The following is a 20,015-nucleotide window of genomic DNA, read 5'->3' as shown; positions in this document are numbered from 1 at the left end:
CCTGCAAATTTCATCACAGGTTCGTCGAGCGTCGAGGGCTCGGATATTAGACCCCGCAAATCGACGCAGTCGTTCCGCGGTGCGGAGAAGTTGGAGATATTTCCACGTATGAAGACGGCCAATTGCGGGACTAGAAGACACCTGGCAAAGCATACGGTACGACATGGACCGAGTGCCTCGCTCGGATCATCGGATCTTCTGGACACCAGGTTTCTGTGATGACCCGAGGCGACAGAATTCGACAAGGGACGCGAAGCTACTCGCATGAACATGTTTATTGACGCCCCCAACCAGAGTCTATTGGTACAATGACATACCGAGCAGCCGATATCCTTAATCCTCGTCATCGTCGTCGACACGCGGCCGCTTTGACTGGCGGCTCTCTTCTTCCTGCAAACCGTAGCCTCGCTTGGACGACGAGGTTTGGTCCACCTCGGACAAAAACTTGTCCACATTAAACGGGTCTACTGAATCCTTCTCAAACTGAACTGGTCCCTCGCGCGCCTGTAATTGTTTAGTTAGCAAAAATCCATTACGGGAAGAGAACGTAGACAAACTGACCTCAACGTCGGCGGCGCCCTTGAAAGTACCCTTGCCCAACGCGTCACCAAACCGGCTAGCCTTTTGAATCTTGGCCATCTCTTGGTCACCACCCTCAGCATCATCGTCGTCCATGTTTTGTCGAGGTCGGTAGATGCTGCTGATTGCGTCCTGCGCTGCAAACAGTGGCTTGTCGTAATGGTTGTCTTCGTTGAAGCCACTATCGAATCCACTGGACTGGTTGAATAACCTCGAGTCGTACATGGTTTCTTTAGATTGTGTAGGCTTCGCTAGGCCCAGCGCAACCTTCTCCGAAATGTCTCGGTTCTGTTCGCGGGCCATGACCTGAGCTCGGCGCTCAGCGCCCATGCGGTTCTGTCGCAGCTTTCGCTCTTCGTCTCGCTGTTTATCCTGTCGAGCCTTCACACGCTCTCTGACCGCCTCTCCTTCACTGTCAGACCGGTCAGATCCAGAGTCGCTGTAGCTTCGCGATCGTGACCTCGAGTCTCGCGAGTCTCGCGAATCTCTAGAGTCTCTTCGTCCACGGCGAGCACCTGCGCGGTCCTCTCTGGCTTTCTGGGCCAACTCTCGAAGATTATCTTCCTTCTGTGCCTTCTCCTTCTCCGCCAATCGCTGTTGCATCATTGCTCGCTGTTGGACCTCCTCACGGGCGTGACGCTCTGCCATCTTGACAGCCTCAGCAAACTGAGCATGCTTGTCGCTGATAGCCAGGTCCTGTAATCCTCTGCCGTCGGCTGCCAGTCTCTTGTCCAATGGCACAGTAAAACCCTTGGGGTTCTTCCAGTTGGAGACGGGGGGAGGAATCTTCCACATCTCCTGGTCTTCGGCCGTGAGCTTTCGTGGGGGCGAGTGCATAACTGGGGGTGGCGGTGACGGAGGGCCACGAGGAATCTTCTTGTGCTTGAACTTGGGGGGCTCCAACGGGTCGCGTTGTCGCTCAACGATCTTCATGATGCGGTCTTGCTTCTTCGAGTTGTCGCCCATGTGGTTCGCCGGGGTATATCGCACAAAGGTCGGGTCACTCCGCTGTCCAATGTTTGGTTTCGGTTTCTGCGTAGCCACGGCGCCGCTGACCAGTGCTGCCAGGGCATTCTTGGTCCTCTCTGTTGTGGCTTCCACCGTTTGCTTGTCTGGCCGTGACAGATCGATCTCGCCCGCGTCGGCGCGTTGTCGTAGAGGGATCAGGTCCTTGAATGACGTGTGAACGATGCGACCCTCGCCGTGTCCCTGTCGTGCGAGGGCGTCGAATTTGACCTTGCCTTCGGAGTCGACCTGAATCGCCAGCGCGTTGCTCGTCGTCGCGCCCTTCTTGCCCATGTCTAGGGGGTACTGGGCAACCGGAATCTCGGGGAAAGCGCCTCCATCGCCGAAATCCTCTTGCGACCGCGGTCGCCATCCAGTTCGTTGGCCGTAAGGAGGAGGGCCGGAGCGCTTGAGGACGAGTTGTGTCTCGTCGAGCTGGCCTGGGCCCACGATGCGCGGGCCTCGCTGCTGCGCCCGCGCGGGAGCCTCCTCATCCTCACCCGTATACTTGGGCTTGGGGAGTGCGGCCTGAAGCGACCCGGCGATCGACGTCATTTTGTTGTCGGTTGGGATGAAGTTGGTTGAAGCTTGAAGGTTCACGGCCCAGCCTAGAATTTCAAGAGGCGACGCGCTAAATGTGGCTTAGCGCCGAATGCATGCCACACGCTGCGCCAAGATCTTGCTACCCCATGTAAGATAAGATGACTTCCAATGATTGCAAACAGAGAAGAATCATCCATGAACGAGAAGGAATAATATCAAAGTATAAGTGAGTGCGACTTGGGATTTGGTTTCGTTATAAGATTCGGATTAATCACGGTTGCCTCGCCGATCGCATGGATAACACAAGTTATTACAAACAACCGCGGCTTTCTATTTGTAAAAGCACATCATGACAACATCATCCCGGCTTCGCTCACGACAATGCACAGCTCCCGGTTACCTGAGGACAAATCCACGAAAGGCCGTCAGCCAGCCACAGGCCATGCTTCCATTGATTATACATAACGTTCCCAGTGCCAACCTCCTTTTCAACCTGCGCCTCGTAGAATCCAGATCCAGCTTGGAATAAACGGACATATTTACACGTAGCCCTTGCGCGCTCCCTGTCCCAGGGGTTAGCTTGACACTTCGCAACAGACAAGAGACGCAACATACCTGGAAGAAGAACCTGACAACAAACACCTGCAGCGCACCCATACAGACAATGAGGCCGATCTGGATCAAGCTGAAGTTGACGATTCGGGCCTCAGTGCTGTTGACGGTGGCGAAGTTACGGTTCTCGCGAGTTCGGAAGTACTTCTGGTTTCGGGAAATGGTGGAGAGCTGTCCAGAGACCTTGAAAATAGACTCCTCCAGGACCGAGGTCTGCTCGGGGGTGGTGCCCTGCTTAGAAGGCAGCTGGGCTCGTTGCTCGTTCTCGACCTAGTCGCAGAGTTAGTTAGTTGTTCCCAGGCGAAGTCGCACACTGCACTAACCGCAATCTCGAAGTCGACGAACTTCTCGGCGAAAGTACTCATCTCGTTGTCGAAGCAGAACGAGTATTCGCCGATGGTGTTGGCAGAGAAGACAAAGTCGCCTTGTCGCTCCTTCTGGCCATCCATGATAACCTTGCCATTGGGACCCTCGACAATGTAGTCGACATCGAAAGAACCACCAGATTGAACCTAAGTCCCATGTTAAGCTAGAGCCCCTTTGTATATCGATTTCTCGGGTAGGCTCACAGCAAAGTAGAATGCGATCTTCTCAGCCTCCTTTTTCGTAGTGGTGTAAAAGCAAGCCTTCTCGTTGGCGGAAAGCTTGTAGGTGAGGGCGGTCGCGGTAACGTCGGTCACCAAGCAGGCGATAATGCCGGCGAGCAATGTCGGGAGTCTCATGGTGGTTGTGTTGTGGGATGTTGTCGCGTGCAGAGCAGCTGGTTCAGGACAAGCTGTCGCCAAAGCGGGTGTGGATGCTGCGCTGTACCTAGGGGATCGAATGGCCACGATTGAGATTCGGCACGGATTTTCGCAACACCCGGCGGGCGCACCAGCCACACTTTAAATAACCGTTACGCCACAGTAATTTGAGAGCAACGCGTTTTAGACGTGATTGCGCAGAGTGACCTCACACAGTACGTATTTCCGTTCCATGATACGAGCTCCCCTCCGTCATCTCAACCCCGACCTGTCTTCGCCTCGCACAAACACATTGTTTCACCATGTCATGAGGTTGAATTGACAACTCAATCCCCCACTTCAATTCGACACTCTCTTTAACTCAAACACAGCTTCAGCCTTACAGATTCCAGCAGCCTACCCCTCGCTATCCGGGCCTCTGCCTAGCTCTCCCTATCTCGTACGCTTCCCCCTGGAAGACCGGCTCTCAACATGGCAATCCAGAAGACTGTCGCGGGCCTTTCCTCCGTCGCTTTGAGGATATGTGCCATTATTTTCTTCAGACTTGTTCGTACATTATCCTATTAACTTAGTCAACCAGCTAACACGTTGCACAGTTCCCTGTAAGCCCCGAGCTCCCCGACATAGCTCAAGAATTTCGATCCTAACTCAAACCACAGGCACATTTCCCCTCGATCGCTTTTGCCCTCTTCGCCGTATATGTACCATCTTTTTTCGTCAGTTACTTTACTGCGCCCGAGCTTGAAGTCGTCGAGGACAAGGTCGACGTGACCGTAACAGAGACAACAGTCACCTCCAAGACTCCCCTATTGACCAAGGATGGTGTCGCAGTCGCGCCCAAGCCCGAGGTCGTTACGGACGAAATCGACATCAAAGAGAAGGTTGTGCTCTGCGAGAAGCCTGCCAGAGTATGGAAAGTTCTACTATTTGGCGCGCCAAGTAGCACCCGACCTTTCGCCTCTTTCTTGACATTCTTGGTCAACATCATCCTGGTCAGCCTGACTGCCGATGCTCTTTACCGGGCGAGACTGTACTACCCTGCCGATGATCTCTCGTTTGTTCGACTTGGATATGTGTCGCCCACCGAGGCTAAATTCCTAATCCGCGAGCCGGACCAGGCCAAGATGCCTGTGACCTTGGAAATCCACATCAAGGACCCTCAGCCCCCTTTCGACAACACCATGTGGCAGGCCGCCGGCGGTGTTAGATGGACTGCCAACACTACCGATTTTACAGCTGCATTGAGCGTGCCTCTTACGCATTCACACCAACGACGATACGAATGGAGAACTTCCAACAATCACACTGGTGAATTCCTCTCCCCTCCCAAGGCTGGCTCCATGCCCGAGTATCATGATGGGAAGTTTACCTTCCTCTCTACGTCATGCATCCTGCCCCGTTTTCCCTACAACCCGCTTGATCACCCCTTGGCTATTCCGGGTCTACGTCATCTGGCGGACAAACTTCCTGAACTTGGTGCTCAGTTCATGTTGTTCCTCGGTGACTTTATCTACGTTGATGTTCCAGAGCGATTTGGATCTTCCGTTGAAGAATACCGCATGCAATACCGCCAGGTGTATGCTTCACCAGACTGGGCCCCTGTTGCTCAAAATCTGAGCTGGATCCACGTCCTTGACGACCATGAGATCTCCAACGACTGGTCCTCAAACAACACCGGTATTTACAATGCTGCCGTTGATCCTTGGCACATTTACCAGGCCGACATCAACCCTCCAAAGGCGCAGGCAGCCGGTACCAGGAACATACGTGAAAAAGCAACCTGGTACGAGTTTGTTCAAGGTCCCGCTAGCTTCTTCATGATGGACACTCGCAGCCACCGATCGGACAACAAGCTTCCTTTCAATGCGACGGACAAGACCATGCTTGGCCAGGAACAGCTGGCCGACTTCTTGACCTGGCTTGCCCGCCCAGAGCCTCAAGGAGTTCAGTGGAAGATCATTGCTTCATCTGTCCCTTTCACCAAGAATTGGCCCGTCAATGTTCAGGACACATGGGGCGGATTCCTCGTTGAACGGAAGAAGATTCTGGAGCACATGTGGGATGCTGGCGCACGAGGCACTGGAGTTATCATCCTCTCAGGGGATCGACACGAATTTGCCGCCACTAAGTTTCCGCCGCCGGCAGGGTCCCGATGGCCCGAATCCGCGACTGCGCATGAGTTCTCCACCAGCCCGCTGAACCAATTTGCGTCACCGTTCCCTACTTACAAGCAAACTGACGATGAGGATGTCATGATTAGGTGAGTTTGTTCTAATATGCCTCCCCTAGTTGCTCTTCTAACAACATTTGCATAGATACATCCCTGGAGGCATCTCGAAGTTTGGGTCCTTTACAATGGAGAAGGACGGTGACAAGAGCACTCTGCAGTACCGTCTGTTCATTGATGGCAATGAGACATGGAGCACGGTTGTTGAGGCCCCTCCCATGCCTGAAGTTGAGAAGGGTAGCCCCTCATTTTGGGACAGGATCAAATTCATTTAGGACAAGATTGTCCTGTTCCTGGAGGTGTAATTGTTTGGCGTTACGGATTGATTGTTTCGGAGGATACATGGACTGTCGTTCTTTGTTGGCTCTTGGTTGAGCCTTGGGATATATATAGGCTCATCGTACATTCAATACCTCGCATTAGTTTTAATACATACCAGCGGAAGGTACCCTAAATTTGTGTTTCATGACAACCTCAGCCCATTCACCTTTCGTCCTCGACCTGCTCAGATCCGCTCTTCGATCATATATCAGATGCGCAACCGTGTCTTCAAGCTTTCAACGGCATCAATGGTGAATGAGTATGCTCAAACTAAAATTGAGGCTTCTTGGGGCAGTTTTTTCAGGCCAAAGCTGAGTTCAAGGGTTAGGGTTATAATGCACTACCATCAGCATTTCTTGATGGCCAAGTAAACTACCAGCTTCAACAGAAGTCCAATGGCTCCATGGCTTTAACTTATTTATCCAGTTTTTCCCTCCATCTTATTCCATCATCAAAAATACATATTCAATGCATATATGCGGCTCAAGCTGAGGACATGCCGGCCCCGCGCTCCGGATACGCCCCACGTCGCGCCGCAGCACACGCCGCAAGCGTAGCTCACCGCCCTGGCCCGCCCCTCCACTCTTAGAAAATTTCCCCGGCAAAATTCCTGAAAGATTCTTGCCCAGAACTGCATCTGCGCGTGCGACAGATCAACCTACTGTCACGCATTGCCCGCCAACAATCAACCTCAACACAATGGCTGGCCAAGTAAACAAAAAACGCCGCACCGAGGGCCGGCAGGCGCGTCCCTCGAAGAAACAGAGGCGCAGCCAAGCGTACAACAGCGACTCGGAAGGCGAGGAAGCCCCGGCCGCCGAGGCCCCGGACTTTGATGCCTTCAACCTGCTCGACTCGGACAACGACATCCACAATGCCCGCGTAGACGACGTGGGCGGCTCCGGCGACGAAGCCAGCAGCTCAGACGAAGAGGGCCCGGCGCTGAAGAAGTCGGCCAAGAAGCCGACCAAGAAGACCAATGCTAAGGCGCAACCCGAGGAGGAGGCCGAAGAGGACTCCGAGGCCGAGGAGGAGGATTCAGAGGAAGGCGAGGATGATTCAGACGACGAAGACGACGAGGACGGCCCGGTGCGGAAAAAGAAGTCAAAGCGAAACGACCCCAATGCATTTGCCACTTCGCTGTCCAAGATTCTAAACACCAAGCTCTCCACATCCAAACGATCAGATCCCGTCCTAGCCAGGAGTGCTGCCGCTCACGAGGCGTCCAAGGCTGCGGTAGACACCGCCCTCGAGGCCAAGGCGAGGAAACAGATCCGAGAGCAGAAGAAGCGGGCGATGGAGAAGGGTCGAGTCAAGGACGTGCTCGTCGCTACTGCCGTCGACACAACCGGCGAGCTCGAGACTACCACTTCGGAGATCATGGTGACGGAGAGGCGGTTGCGCAAGGTCGCGCAGAGAGGTGTGGTGAAGCTGTTCAACGCCGTCAGGGCGGCACAGGTCAAGGCCGTGGAGGCCGAGCAGACGACGAGGAAAACTGGTGTTATTGGTATGAACAGGCGGGAGGAAAAGGTCAACGAGATGAGCAAGAAGGGCTTCCTCGACCTGATTGCGTCGGGAGGCGGCGGACTGAAAAAGGGCGGACTCGAGGAGGCGTAAGGCACATGTTTACGTTGATGTTAATGGTTAAAGTAAAGAGGAGTACGGGAATCATCAGGCCCCTGCTTTTATCCGGCCTGGCAACTAAAGTCGCAACAAAGATACCCCTATGATGCACCGATCCCGCCATCGCCGGTCCGTTTCTTCCCAGTATAGTTACAAGTACAAATCCCCAGTATCATGACAACCCCCCGTCTACCCCTGTCTCTTCTCCGTTCTTATTGGAAGTCGCTCGCCTGCAGGTTCCTCGTCATGGAGGGCAGCTTGACCTTCAAACCGTCTAGCTCCTTGGTCATCTTCACTTGGCAGCCCAGTCGGCTCGTCTCGGTCAGGCCAAACGCCAGGTCCAACATGTCGTTCTCGTCATCGTCGGGCTCGGGCATCTTGTCGAAGTAATCGTCCTCAGTGACAATGACATGGCAGGTCGAGCAGGCGCAGGAGCCTCCGCAGGCGCCCTCCATCTCCAGGTCGTTGGCTTGTGCAATGTCGAGTAGGTTGTCGCCCTCGCTGACAGCGAACTTGAACTCCTCTCCATCTTTCTCAATGAAGGTGATGTAGAGTCTACAGCACGGTTAGCCATGCGCCCAGCCACAAGGTCATCCTGGACATACTCCTCGCCCGGCTTCGGCGTGTGGATATGTCCGTGCCGCTGAGCCGCCGAAGTCGAAAATGTGCGCTGGGATAGCGGTGAAAGAGGGGCAGCTCGAGACAATATCGCAGACGGCGTGCGTGCCGCGCACTGGGACGACAAGAGCCCGACTCTGCTCTGGCTTCGGACGGGTTGGGCTCGCCTGCAAACAGCGGCGGGGAGCTTCGTGAAGCCGGCCGCAAGGGATCGTGACACTGACATGGTGCCGGGGTGTTCGGACAAGGCTCTAGACGGTGGAACAGAGGGGGAGGCGGCAAATAAATAGTTCACCCGCTGCAACGATGCAAATAGTCCGTCAGAGGCAGTAGCTTCCAGGCCGGTAAATTTCAACAGTCGCAGAATACGCCAATTCGCTCAATGGACGCTGGGTCCTCGCCGACTCGATCCGTCCTCTCACGTCCAAGATGATATTAAGCAGCGGGAAAAAAGTCGGTAGCCCGGATAAGAGAGGGCTTATCGGTCGGGAAATTCATTCCCCGCGCTCCGTATCTCCGAACCGGTGGGTGGAGGGCGTGCATGATTTGGTTTTCATGATCCAAGCTTGAGGTCGCATTCTGACTCTGACCTCTCTCATGCTGCCGCATGCCCCATCTTCACCATGGCAGCTCACCGAGAAGGCGTGAATCCCCTGAGGCCGTACTACATACCTCCCACCATCGGGCCCCCCGCCGAGGCGCTGAACAAAACCAGCCCGAGCCCGAACCCGTTTTCACAAGGCCGCAATGTGACGGCCAGCGGGAGATATGCGACCAAGGCCCGTGATATGTTCTCCGACCTGGAATACAAGGAATATTTGGGCGATCCCTCGCCGTCCGTGGTCCAGAACGTCAAGGATCTGATTGAGGAGCTGATGTGGAAATACACATCGGTTCTGATGGCCCAGCCCTTCGAGGTGGCCAAGACGATCCTGCAAGTCCGCAACCAGGATGAAAATGCTGCTCTTATATCCCCTGCAGAGCCCGAGGTTCTCAGAAAACGAACTTCCGTCAACGGCAGTTCAATCTACGACGTAAGTTGGCCCCGGCAGCATTGTGCGCTCTCACCGCTTATCATGACGCCCAGTACCAAGAGTCAGACTCGGACGGCGACGAGCCAGCATACTTTACCTCGAACGTACCGAGCACTCCTACTCCCTCGCACCCGAGGCGTCAAAATGGCCGCCGATCCCCGTCTCCTGCTAAAAGACCGGTCATTCCGGAGCACTACCTCACTTTGCGCCGCTCCGACTCCGTTCTCGAGGTTATCGGTCAACTGTGGGGGAAAGAGGGCGCGTGGGGCGTCTGGAAGGGGTCGAATGCAACCTTCTTGTACACGGTTCTTCAGTCCCTGCTGGAGAATTGGTCCAGAAGCTTCCTCAGCGCCATCTTCAACGTCCCGGATCTGGGAGTGAAGGAGGACATTGATCGGCTGATCGACATTGCTTCGCCGTATCCTTGGTCCTCACTCTTTGTGGCCGCTGCCGCTGCGGTTGCCACCGGCGTCGCTCTGTCGCCGCTGGACTTGGTCCGCACCAGGTAGGGACCACAAGCTTCTGTGGCCGGACATACGGGCTAACATTGACAACAGACTTATCGTCACTCCAAGTGGGAAAGGGCCGCGCCGGACGCTGGCAACCCTCCGTGCCATGCCCTCATACCTCTGCTCCTCAATGCTGGCGGTTCCCACCGTCCTCAACTCGCTGATCCACCCAGTTCTCACCCTTTCAACTCCTCTCGTCCTCCGAACCCGATTCATGATCGACAGCCATGTCTCGCCCATGACCTTCTCCGTGACCAAATTCTTGGCCTCCTCTGCTGCGATCCTAGTCAAGCTCCCTATCGAGACTGCTCTACGTCGTGGCCAGGTGGCTCTTCTTTCCACCAGGGAATACGTCCAGGCTCTCGGTGGCCCTGACCATCCCTTCACAACCATTGTTCCGCCAGGACGCTACGAAGGAGCCTTTGGCACTATGTTCCATATCGTCACCGAGGAGGGCACGCGAGAGGTCCCGGTCAAGCCCCCTGTACCAAGGAAAGGCAAGGGACGGGCCAAGGCCATTGCTCCCACTGTCACCAAGAAGGGCCAGGGTCTCGATGGCCTCTGGAGAGGGTGGAAGGTCAGCTGGTGGGGTCTTGTTGGCCTGTGGACCGCCAGCGTTGTTGGACACGGTGGAGAGGGCGAGTTTTGAGAGTGCCCAAGTTGCTTGGGCAATGCATTTGCAGGCATGGCGTTGCGGGTTGGGATCTCTCCTCTTCTACGAACTTGATGATGGGACGGCATGATATCCACCTCCATTTCTTGGCACCGGCGTACAAAAGTGCGTACTAATGTGTATTTCATGACGCAGTTAGGAAGGTGCATCATAACCACCACCAAAGGCTCGCTCCTCATGGCTCGATTCCAATGTCTTGGGCATTGCTCGAGACTCGAGTTGCTGGGTTCTTACTATGATATGTTATGTCCGTGTGACAATCATGCGGAATTTCCCGTCTAGTATTTCGCATTCAGTGACGCCCTGTGCATGATTAGGTATTTTGGCTTTCATGCCCTAAGTCAAGGGATCCTGGTAAACGTCAAATCTCACGTCCACTTCTCACGATTAAGTTATACCTCCGTTTAGTGCTGGAATACTCGACCAGCGTGAATCTCTCGTAGTCTTTGAATGGCTTGAGGCTTGGTCGCTTCGCTTCGGGCTGCTTTGCTTGTTCGGCTCCTTTCAAAGCTGCTGTGCGTGGGGACACAAAAGTATCCACGAACCTCAATGTTTAACCCTCCAACAACGCATCGTTACAGGATGAGATCAATTTCAGCCCAACATCATGATACTACCTGTTCTCGCGTCTCCGTTTGATCACAGCATGCATGCTCCTGCACCCCTCATATCATCGGAAGTCCTTCCGCTGCATGTATGGCGACGGACATTTTTGCTCAAACTCCCGGAGCTCCTAGCCAACAGAACCACAACCCATAAAGCGTAGACGTACGACAGTCATGTAGGAGGCTCTCCTCTGTCCAATCAGCCATGCAACACAGCCGCACGTCGGCAACTCTGACACTGGGCTACGTCGTCGACTCGGAGTGGCGTGCGGCGCCTTGCATGTCCAGGCGAACACCTCGTCAGCTTATTCTGCATCTTCGGAACGGCGGCGTTGAATCAAACACGACAGCTCTCCTTCAGCATTCGGCTCGGCTAGGGGCGTCCGCTTGTCACATCTTGACGATCCCAGCTGCGGCCTTGGGCGCTCCCGCCCTCCTCCCAAACGATGTTTCAAGCCGCTATTGGTGAGACTCGGCAGCGACTCGACTTCTCGAGGCTGGAGTTTCTTACATTTAATATATGCCATACGGTGGCGGGCTCTTGGCTGCATCAACTGAAGCTGCGATCTCCGGCGCAGTTGCACAGAAGACGGCGTAGTTGGGTGAGGCCAATCATGAGAGCGCCGATCCAACCTTCGGGGTCTGGTAGTCACGGAACGAGCGGTTGAGGAGTAGAGCAATATGCGCCTTGCCATCGAGCGGGCTTTTCGCGATGTTGTTGAGATCGGACATTGCTGAATGGACGCCGTTCGCTTCTAGCTAGTGATTATGAGTGCCTCTCTGGGCATAAAAGTCAGACGTTTGCCGCTTTGCTGCTTGATCGCCAGCTCTACAACTCCCTACATCTTCAGGTCTCAAATTACGCATCAAATCGACCCATACATTCTTTTCCAATCTTTTCAAACACCCGCTCTCTCTATCCAACATGGCTGTGTCCAAGATCTCGTCTTTGTTGGCTGTCTTGGCTTCTTCTTCGTTGGTGTCTGCCCATGGCCACGTCAAAAACCTTGTTATCAACGGTGTCTCCTATGAAACCTACGATAGCACCAACTTTCCCTACATGCGAGATCCTCCCATTGTAGTCGGCTGGACAGTCAATCAGAAAGACAATGGCTTCGTCTCTCCCCATTCCTACTACGACTCCGACATCATTTGCCACCGGGATGCTGTTCCCGCTCAGGGACATGTCCAGGTTACGGCTGGCGATGTCATCACCATCCAGTGGTCGGAGTGGCCTGACGCTCATCACGGTCCTGTCGTGGACTATCTCGCCAACTGCCACGGCCCATGCGAGGACGTCGACAAGACCAGTCTTGAGTTCTTCAAGATTGACGGCTTAGGCATTGTCGATCGAGGCAATCCCGGCAAGTATGCCGACGATGTCCTGCTTGAAAACGGCTACGCATGGAATGTCCGGATTCCGGATAACATTGCATCCGGTAACTACGTTCTTCGACATGAGATCATCGCTCTACACAACGCAATTGAGAAGTACGGAGCCCAGAACTATCCTCAGTGCTTCAACCTCAAGATCGTTGACGGAGGCTCTGATGAGCCGAATGGGGTTCTCGGTACTGAGCTGTATGATGCTGAAGATCCCGGAATTTATATCAACATCTATGCCGACCCGGCTGATTACAAGGTGCCTGGGCCAACAATCATTGAGGGTGGTGTCACATCAGTGAAGCAGGAGCCTTCGTCAGCCTATACTACTGCGTCAGCGACAACTAAATCCTAGGAGGATTTTGGGGTTTTTTGTATCTAAATCATGAGTAACAATATTACTGTCTAGGACGAACACGCAGGGCTTGGGTGACTTATACCACCCGGAACTGTGATATTGCAAACGCGTGTTAGGGGGTACTGACTCAAACTGTATTAACTCTAGCTTGAAAGTTCAATGGTTAGAGTATTTGGCCGTTTTACTTCCCCTCAAACTCGTATGTGCATGGTGAAAAGAAATCCTTTGTGTTTATGATATTTGTCGCAGCGGCTGCTCATCCTGTTTGTAGGAGATGCAGAAATGTGTGGGAGACAATTTCACCCGCAAACGTAATGCACTGGCACCTGTGACTCGATGCACCATTTTATGTATCCTCCTAGATTAGGCATCATCCTTTATGAAGTCAAACTAGCAAATATGAGACACAGAATAGACATTCAACTTGCACTTATTCCCGGGAATTGAAAGTGCTTCAGGGTAGCTGGACATCCGTCATTTCACACGGTGCGCCACACGTGACCTGGCGTTTTCCATGTCACGTTCGCGGCTCTTTAACATCAAGCTTCGACAAACCACCTTTCATGAGCTGTCCGCAATTTGGTTCCCGCATGTGTGGGCGTGACGCACATTTCTATTGAGGCCAGCCCTCATAAATATTGCTGACTGAAGATACCGCGGCATGTCTTGACCGTCACAAAGAACCAAATCCTTGCGCATTTCCCCAGCGTGCGCCGTCGCCTCCCTTCAACATTGCGACAGAGCATCCAGCTACATATCATGGCGACATCAAGTGCAAAAACGGCTCCCGTAGCCAGCGAACCCACCAATTCCCCGACAGCCCGAAAATTCAAGGCTTCCGACCTCCCCTTGCCTTCCGCCACACGAGCCGCGATCGAGTCCCTCGCTCATAGTTTCAAGAAGGAAGGCGCATACGATACTATTCGCAAGCAAGTCTGGGACAAATTTGAAGCTAGCGTACGATACTCTCGTTGCGATGCGCCAAATGGTACATGCTAACGTGCCTCTAGGACTATGAGGCTCAAGTGACGAAGGCCATCCTTGAAGTAGCCGAACAAGAGCTTGAGCGGAACCCACAGCAGCTTCTTACTCTAGACCGGAGAAAGGCTGCAGCTCTCATCGATGGCGCTCTGGAGCGCTCCGGGGTTTACCAGAAAGCCGAGGCTGTCATTGGCCAACTGATTGATGATGGCGCGATTGAAGAGCGCATTCGCGAAACTCGGCGAGCGGAGCTCGGTGAAGAAGCAGCCGAAGCAGAGAGAATCAAAGGAGCCAGAACAGACGAGGAATATGCCGCCGACACCAAAGCCAGACGTGCAGAACGCGAACGAGTACGAGAGGAGCTGCGACAAAAAGAACTTGCGATCGAAGAAGAGAAGCGGAGAATTGTCAAAGAGGAGCGCAAAAAGGAAGAACGAGAGCGTGAGAAGGCAGAACTCAAGCGACAAGATGAGAGAGACGAGCGACGGAGGAAGCGCGAAGAAGAACGTGAGGAACGCGAGCGACTCCGTGATCTTGAAAGGGACAAGAGACACAAGGAACGCGAGAAGCGAGACCACGATCGAGACCACGATCGAGACACCCGAGATCGCGATAGGGACCGAAATCGCGACCGAGACTATGACCGAGACCGTGGTCGTGACCGTGATCGCAACAGAGACAGGGATAGGGATAGCCGTCCCAAGGAAACGGGGGTCATTTCCGAGGAACTCAAGGAAAAGTTGACAAAGGAAGATCATGAAAGACTAGAGCAAGAAGCTCTAGCGGATCTTCTTCGCGAAAGCTCCAAACCACCCCCCAAACAGCCAGAACTGGAGGTTGATGCGACCCTTGCACCTCCACCGAGGAAATCCGGTCCCGCGTCGGCCATCAATCCTATCAGAGGAGATTCGTCTCGGGGTACAGACCGCCGAAAGCATAGCGACACCGGTCTCAAACCAGAACGAGGAGGCTCCAGAGGACCTGTTGATGCTAAGCGCCCTGTCTCAAGGGATGAGAGGAAGTCTAGCCGCAGTGTCTCGCGAGTTGTGGACCGAGATCGCGAGCGTGGCCGCGATCAGGATCGTGACCGCTTAAGAGATCGGGATAGCCGACGGGATAGTCGACAACGAACTGACCGCCGATCACACTCCCCACGACGCGATCCTAGCAGGTCCCGAGTTACGGAGAGACGTGATAGAAGCCGGTCGCGCGTCAGACGAGATAGGACTCGTTCCCGCGCCCCCCGGAGAGAGGATCGCCCTGAAAGGAGTCGGTCTCGGCCCAAATACGACCACTACGAGCGGAGCAGGTCCAGACGACGCGACCAGAGCCGGTCTCATGCCAGAGTTGACAGAAGAGAGAGAAGCAGATCCAGGACGAGAACGAACCGCCGCGAGCGAAGTCGAGACCGACGAGACCCGTCACGGTCCAGGTTGCGCTCCCCAAGACGGGATAGGACCCGATCGCGCAACCGCAGGGACCGGAGCCGTTCTCGAGAGCCCCGCCTAGGTGGAGGAGACCACTACGATCCTAGGGAACGAGATCGCGAACGGGACCGCGATCGTGACCGGAAGGACCGCTCGCCGCCGCGACGACGGAGTAGGGATACCGCCCGCGAACCCGACCGAGAACGGGACCGAAGAAGCCGATCCCGATCCAAGCCCAGCACATCCGTTGCGCCAGCCGGCTCGACCAAGGGGGGCAAGGATGACCTTGAGGAATGGAAACTTGAGGAAGTCAGAAAGCGAGAAAAGGAGGCCAAGGCTTACCTAGCCGCCCAAAAAGATGCTAGAGACAAGGGCCTCCCGATTCCTGGACTTGACGACAAGAAGAGCAGTGGTGAGAGATCTCCCGACTTACGCCGCCGCTGGACCACGGAAGATATTGACAGATATACGCCTGGAGGCCGAGATGAACGCCGGAGAAGTCGCTCGCGCAGCCGAAGCCGGCAGCGGGGCGGAGACAAAGACACAGATCGCGATAGGGACAGATACCGCGAACGAGATGACAGAGACCGTGATCGGGACCGAGAGCGACGGGAACGGGATAGGGATAGGGACCGCGACCGGGATAGGGACCGCGATCGTGACCGTCGGGATCGAGATCGAGACAGAGACCGGGAGAGAGACAGAGATCGGGACAGGTCAAGGGATAGGAGAAATAGGAGGGAACGGAGTTTGTCTCCACGCCGGGATCGGCGCGATCGAAGTCGCAGCCGTCGGCGAAGTCGAAGCCGTTGATTTCTTGGGGATAGTGTCAAGATGATGGATAGGAACTAGTAACTTACAGATACCCATTGGAGTTGCATTACTTGCGGAGGCCAATTTCGAGAGGATAATAACATAGTAGTGGTTAAGTGTAGCGAAACATATCAATCACTGGAGTTTGGGAAAGCAACATGTATGTGCCTGACGGCGATGAACTATTCATTATCTATTGTTCTATAAACCAAACGCTAACCGAGCATTAATTATTCATTTCGACCCGAACATCGAGTTCGTCATTTGTACCAGGCCGTCGCCTGAAATATGCCACAGAGAAACGGCGATGACTGTCATGATGAAGCCAATTATGCCGATGATAAAGGCTCTGCGGACCTTTATCGAAACCTTGCCGCCGTTGTCTGGGTTCTCAGAATTCCAAACACTGGTCAACCAAGCCTTGGCGTTATGCACGCCTGCGAGGATCTGCTCGTAGCCGACAGAGTACAAGACAAGGCCGACGAGGGCGAGAGCGTAGCCAAGGATCTGGAGCAGGGAGATATGCGTGTTCCAGATAAGGACGGAGGTGCCAACGAGGAGGATGCTCTTGAGAATGCCACTAAGGGCCATGACGAGACCGGAAGTCTTGCCAATCTGCCAGGGGGAATATCATTAGTGGAGTTATGGATAGGGGAGAGTTGGCCGAGACTCACAAGGAACACGCTGACAACGTTGAGGAGAAAAGCAACAGACGCGTTGAGGAGTAGCATTCCGTAGCCGGTCTTGGCAAGATCATCCCATTGGAAAGTAGGCGCCTCCGTCACGGCGACAACAAAAATGTTCATGACGGCGCAGACGGGCGCGAAGTAGTACAGGCCGACGAGAGGATCCATGCGGATGCCTTCTCCACCGAGCATGACTTGAATCATGACAAGTCGGACTGCCTCGAAAATGGTGCCACCGAGCTGGAAGACGAAGCCAATCCAGGAGAACTCGATTTCGCCAGCACTGGCGATGGCCACACCACACATGATGAGAAGGACGTTTCCAAGGGTGCTCAAGTTTGGGGTAGCAACTCCCCAGGCCCATGAGGCGATGAGGACAGCGACGGGGCCAGTTGACTTGAGCATCTGGATGAAGGCGACGGAGAGGTAGAGGTAGACGACATTGGAACAGACGAGGGAGCCGGAGTAAAGGACGCCAATAGGGAGGATGGTGCGGAGGTAGAAGCCGCGAGAGAGAGTAATGGCATGGCGAGAATCAAGGAGCGAGGTGGTGCGAGCGAGAAGTTGAGTTGCGATGGTGGCGAAGACCAGATGCCATGTGGTGAGGATGATGGCTGTATTGGGTCAGCACTTTTCGATAGCTTTGATTCAAAAAAGAGGAAGTTGAAGATGTCTGTTGGGTGGAACAAGACTGAATGGTCCCTATTTGCGGGTATGGATAGAATTAGGCGAGACTTACGATATCCTGCGAGGGGTTGTTAGCATTGTTGCATCATCGACTAAGATTGAGATAAGAGATCAAGGGGGAAAAGGAGGGGGACTCACGGAATCCAGCTGTGTCAATAAGCCACTTGTTGAAGAGAATAGTGACGTTTGAGAAGAAGATCCAGCTCCTAAAATGCGCCATCATGGCAGAGTTAGCCGAATGGCCTCGGAAAGAATCGTCCGCCTCCACCTCAGCGTCATGGATATCGCTTCACAACTGTTACGTACAGGATGTACACCGAGGCGTGAAGCTGCCGGCCTTCAGGCACCGCCTTCTCCAAGCGCGCCGCATGCTCCTCCGACTGAGGCAGCGGCTGGGACGTGGTCCTCGCCTCCTCGAGATCGCCGGCGACCGCCATCGCGTGCGGTGATGTGATGCGTCGACCTGCGTACCCAGCACCGGCGGGTGGTGCTTTTTTTTCCTTCTTCGGTGGTGGCTGAGAAAGAGGCGGCCAGTGGAGTGGAACAGAGCGAAAAAAGGAAACCCCGTTCGTTATTAGTTATGCAATGCCGTCGACGCAACGAATGTGTGAAGTTGGTGCGAGGAAGCGGCTGGTCGACCTTGCGGGTGGGGATGAATGAAGATATGGCGGAGAGAGGAGGATGAAGGACAATAAATGGACGGGGAGGAGCGGGAAGAAGAGGTGAAGAGGGTGTGATGCAATGGGCAACAGGAGCGAGGGAGGTGGCGGTTGATTGGCTTTTTTTGTCCGCCAGGTCGTGTCACTGCTCCTCAATGCGGCTATGTGGATCGACTGGAGACCAGCCATAGCTCCTGCGGCGGGCGGCGTACGGGCGCGGGGAGGAGGAAGGACGGACGGACTGCGCCTGCCACTGTTACTTTGCGCTTACTGTGCACTTGTTGCACCTGTCTTGCACTTGCCTTTTACACCTGGCCTGCACTTTCCGCCACCGACTCTAGCTTCCGGCTGTCTGGCACCTGTCTTACATCTGTCTTGTGTTCGTACCAGGTGCCGGGCCGCCTTTGATTCCACCACCGCCATGCCCCGTAACCTGAGATGCGATGCGATGCGATGCGCTGAGCGGACCTCTCTCTCAACAGGGCCGGTCCTTTTGTCGGTTCCCAGTGCCCTGAATGAGCGACGTCCAGGGTGCCCGCTGTCGACGCCCCATAGCCCATGGCACCCAAGCCTCAGCCTTAATCTTTGCCCACAGGCCACGGACGACCAACAACAGGGTGGCGGCGTGGTATCATCTCCCGGTCGCGAACGGGCACTCCAGTTCTACGCCCTCGACTCAAGTCCAGGCGCCGGCCGTGCAACAAACACAGCGGTGCAGCTGTTTTAGTGTCCTTCTTGCGTGTCACTGAGTTCATCTTGTCGTAACCCGTGCAAAGTCGCACGTCATCACCATGGCTGAGTGAGCCACCACGGCACGAGGCGTTGTCTCTGGAACTGGACTTGGTTAGCTAACCAGCCACAGATCCCCCATCGTCGTGCTAGTCACTACGAGAGAGCCTCTAGCACAACACGGCGGGAAAGGAGAGACAGGCATGCTGGTTCTGGAAGACCAGAAAATGCGCCAGGGGCGCGCTCAGCCACAATCCGTCAAAGCAGAACTCGAGCCCATCCCAACCAACCGGCTTTCGACGGCGCACCACGGCGCACCACGGCGCGTCCACAACTACGGTGCTGATCAGTGGCTGCTCCCGCCTTGGCCCTTGCTCGGCCCCTACTGGATGTAGCAATACGATGCCGAAAACCAACCGACAGCTCATGCGAGAGAGGGCGACAATAAAACGGCAGCGTTGGTCGGGGACAACTCGCATGCAGGGCACAATTTCCTTTTCGTATCAGACCCAGGAGGCCCGTTCCTTGCCAAAACCGCTAATCCCCCCAATGCCCCCAATGCCCCCCCCGACTCGCCAAGTTGGACCCCTAAAAGAGAAGGGCGCGACCTGAGGGAGGGGCTAGCCGTCACCACAAGACGGAGATTTGCGAGAGCGAGTCTTGATACGCTATCAACCGCCCCCCCTCCACCACCACCAGCCGACTTGCCCGATGCCAGCGGGTCTAGCATGCCGAGATTCCCACTGAAGACATCCCCCAGCTCTAAGGATGCATCGCTACGAGCCGGCCACTCACAGGGGCCCAGCAGCGGGGCATCCGGCCAGTACACTGCGGCCTATGATTTGTCCAGCCAGACGCGAGCCCACCACCCGAGGCACTCAACGTCCAGGGACCCAGTACCCTGGAGTCCAGGATCCATCTAAGCAATCCAATGCAATGGAAACCCACTGCAAATGGTCCTGTAAGGCGCTGTAAATTGTAATGTCCTGTCAGGACGGAGCACCCGTCGACAGGCTCAGGGGGGCTCTCCCGGTGCCTTTCCCCCCAAAGCCAATTAAGCCTCGCAGGGGGGGTTCCATTCATAAGATGGCCCTGGCCGGAAAAAGCGCAGAGGCGGGTCGGCCGGAAAAGGATCCAGTCCAGATCCCTCGTTGACCGTCCATTGAAACTTCGTATGGATGCACTCTTAATTAATTCATG

General features: G+C 54.9%; 10 protein-coding genes across 10 annotated transcripts; 6 read left to right on the top strand and 4 right to left on the bottom strand.

The window, feature by feature from the left end:
- Window positions 1-333: 333 nt before the first annotated feature.
- Window positions 334-2,139, bottom strand: BGZ61DRAFT_528929 (SKIP/SNW domain-containing protein; the record flags this gene model as incomplete). The annotated part of the gene is made up of 2 exons (XM_046253333.1): window positions 334-504; window positions 562-2,139. 2 exons carry the CDS (start codon window positions 2,137-2,139, stop codon window positions 334-336), a joined length of 1,749 nt encoding a protein of 582 aa, XP_046108457.1.
- Window positions 2,140-2,360: 221 nt separating this feature from the next.
- Window positions 2,361-3,663, bottom strand: BGZ61DRAFT_445051 (emp24/gp25L/p24 family/GOLD-domain-containing protein). The gene is made up of 4 exons (XM_046245030.1): window positions 3,309-3,663; window positions 3,063-3,251; window positions 2,743-3,009; window positions 2,361-2,690 (listed from the first exon to the last, which is right to left on the bottom strand). Exons 1-4 carry the CDS (start codon window positions 3,459-3,461, stop codon window positions 2,667-2,669), a joined length of 633 nt encoding a protein of 210 aa, XP_046108456.1. The 5' UTR covers window positions 3,462-3,663; the 3' UTR covers window positions 2,361-2,666.
- A 40-nt stretch (window positions 3,664-3,703) lies between these two features.
- BGZ61DRAFT_383987 (PhoD-like phosphatase-domain-containing protein) lies at window positions 3,704-6,161 on the top strand. The gene is made up of 4 exons (XM_046242692.1): window positions 3,704-4,028; window positions 4,079-4,084; window positions 4,142-5,742; window positions 5,798-6,161. The coding sequence occupies exons 1-4, from the start codon at window positions 3,954-3,956 to the stop codon at window positions 5,982-5,984; spliced, it is 1,869 nt and encodes a 622-aa protein (XP_046108455.1). The 5' UTR covers window positions 3,704-3,953; the 3' UTR covers window positions 5,985-6,161.
- A 465-nt stretch (window positions 6,162-6,626) lies between these two features.
- BGZ61DRAFT_164324 (Rrp15p-domain-containing protein) lies at window positions 6,627-7,848 on the top strand. Its single transcript, XM_046237499.1, has one exon. The coding sequence runs from the start codon at window positions 6,730-6,732 to the stop codon at window positions 7,645-7,647; it is 918 nt and encodes a 305-aa protein (XP_046108454.1). The 5' UTR covers window positions 6,627-6,729; the 3' UTR covers window positions 7,648-7,848.
- Window positions 7,757-8,598, bottom strand: BGZ61DRAFT_164319 (2Fe-2S ferredoxin-type domain-containing protein). Its single transcript, XM_046237498.1, has 2 exons — window positions 8,259-8,598; window positions 7,757-8,208 (listed from the first exon to the last, which is right to left on the bottom strand). The coding sequence occupies exons 1-2, from the start codon at window positions 8,495-8,497 to the stop codon at window positions 7,866-7,868; spliced, it is 582 nt and encodes a 193-aa protein (XP_046108453.1). The 5' UTR covers window positions 8,498-8,598; the 3' UTR covers window positions 7,757-7,865.
- Window positions 8,599-8,894: 296 nt separating this feature from the next.
- On the top strand, window positions 8,895-10,463 carry BGZ61DRAFT_344333 (mitochondrial carrier domain-containing protein; the record flags this gene model as incomplete). Its single annotated transcript, XM_046239689.1, has 3 exons — window positions 8,895-9,305; window positions 9,359-9,810; window positions 9,863-10,463. The coding sequence occupies 3 exons, from the start codon at window positions 8,895-8,897 to the stop codon at window positions 10,461-10,463; spliced, it is 1,464 nt and encodes a 487-aa protein (XP_046108452.1).
- A 1,554-nt stretch (window positions 10,464-12,017) lies between these two features.
- BGZ61DRAFT_503930 (glycoside hydrolase) lies at window positions 12,018-12,942 on the top strand (the record flags this gene model as incomplete). Its single annotated transcript, XM_046251779.1, has 1 exon — window positions 12,018-12,942. The coding sequence occupies one exon, from the start codon at window positions 12,018-12,020 to the stop codon at window positions 12,828-12,830; it is 813 nt and encodes a 270-aa protein (XP_046108451.1). The 3' UTR covers window positions 12,831-12,942.
- A 446-nt stretch (window positions 12,943-13,388) lies between these two features.
- On the top strand, window positions 13,389-16,268 carry BGZ61DRAFT_445042 (complex proteins associated with Set1p component shg1-domain-containing protein). The gene is made up of 2 exons (XM_046245029.1): window positions 13,389-13,790; window positions 13,844-16,268. Exons 1-2 carry the CDS (start codon window positions 13,593-13,595, stop codon window positions 16,052-16,054), a joined length of 2,409 nt encoding a protein of 802 aa, XP_046108450.1. The 5' UTR covers window positions 13,389-13,592; the 3' UTR covers window positions 16,055-16,268.
- BGZ61DRAFT_445034 (triose-phosphate transporter family-domain-containing protein) lies at window positions 16,214-18,206 on the bottom strand. The gene is made up of 5 exons (XM_046245028.1): window positions 17,734-18,206; window positions 17,566-17,633; window positions 17,480-17,485; window positions 16,729-17,354; window positions 16,214-16,669 (listed from the first exon to the last, which is right to left on the bottom strand). The coding sequence occupies exons 1-5, from the start codon at window positions 17,862-17,864 to the stop codon at window positions 16,289-16,291; spliced, it is 1,212 nt and encodes a 403-aa protein (XP_046108449.1). The 5' UTR covers window positions 17,865-18,206; the 3' UTR covers window positions 16,214-16,288.
- A 443-nt stretch (window positions 18,207-18,649) lies between these two features.
- On the top strand, window positions 18,650-19,738 carry BGZ61DRAFT_514924 (uncharacterized protein; the record flags this gene model as incomplete). Its single annotated transcript, XM_046252219.1, has 3 exons — window positions 18,650-18,885; window positions 18,949-19,154; window positions 19,239-19,738. Exons 1-3 carry the CDS (start codon window positions 18,878-18,880, stop codon window positions 19,736-19,738), a joined length of 714 nt encoding a protein of 237 aa, XP_046108448.1. The 5' UTR covers window positions 18,650-18,877.
- Between the last annotated feature and the right edge of the window lie 277 nt (window positions 19,739-20,015).

The sequence above is a fragment of the Ilyonectria robusta genome (genome assembly GCF_021365365.1).
Source record: "Ilyonectria robusta strain PMI_751 chromosome Unknown BGZ61scaffold_4, whole genome shotgun sequence".
Taxonomy (NCBI): Eukaryota; Fungi; Ascomycota; class Sordariomycetes; order Hypocreales; family Nectriaceae; genus Ilyonectria; species Ilyonectria robusta.
This window is presented reverse-complemented; position numbering and strand designations above follow the sequence as displayed.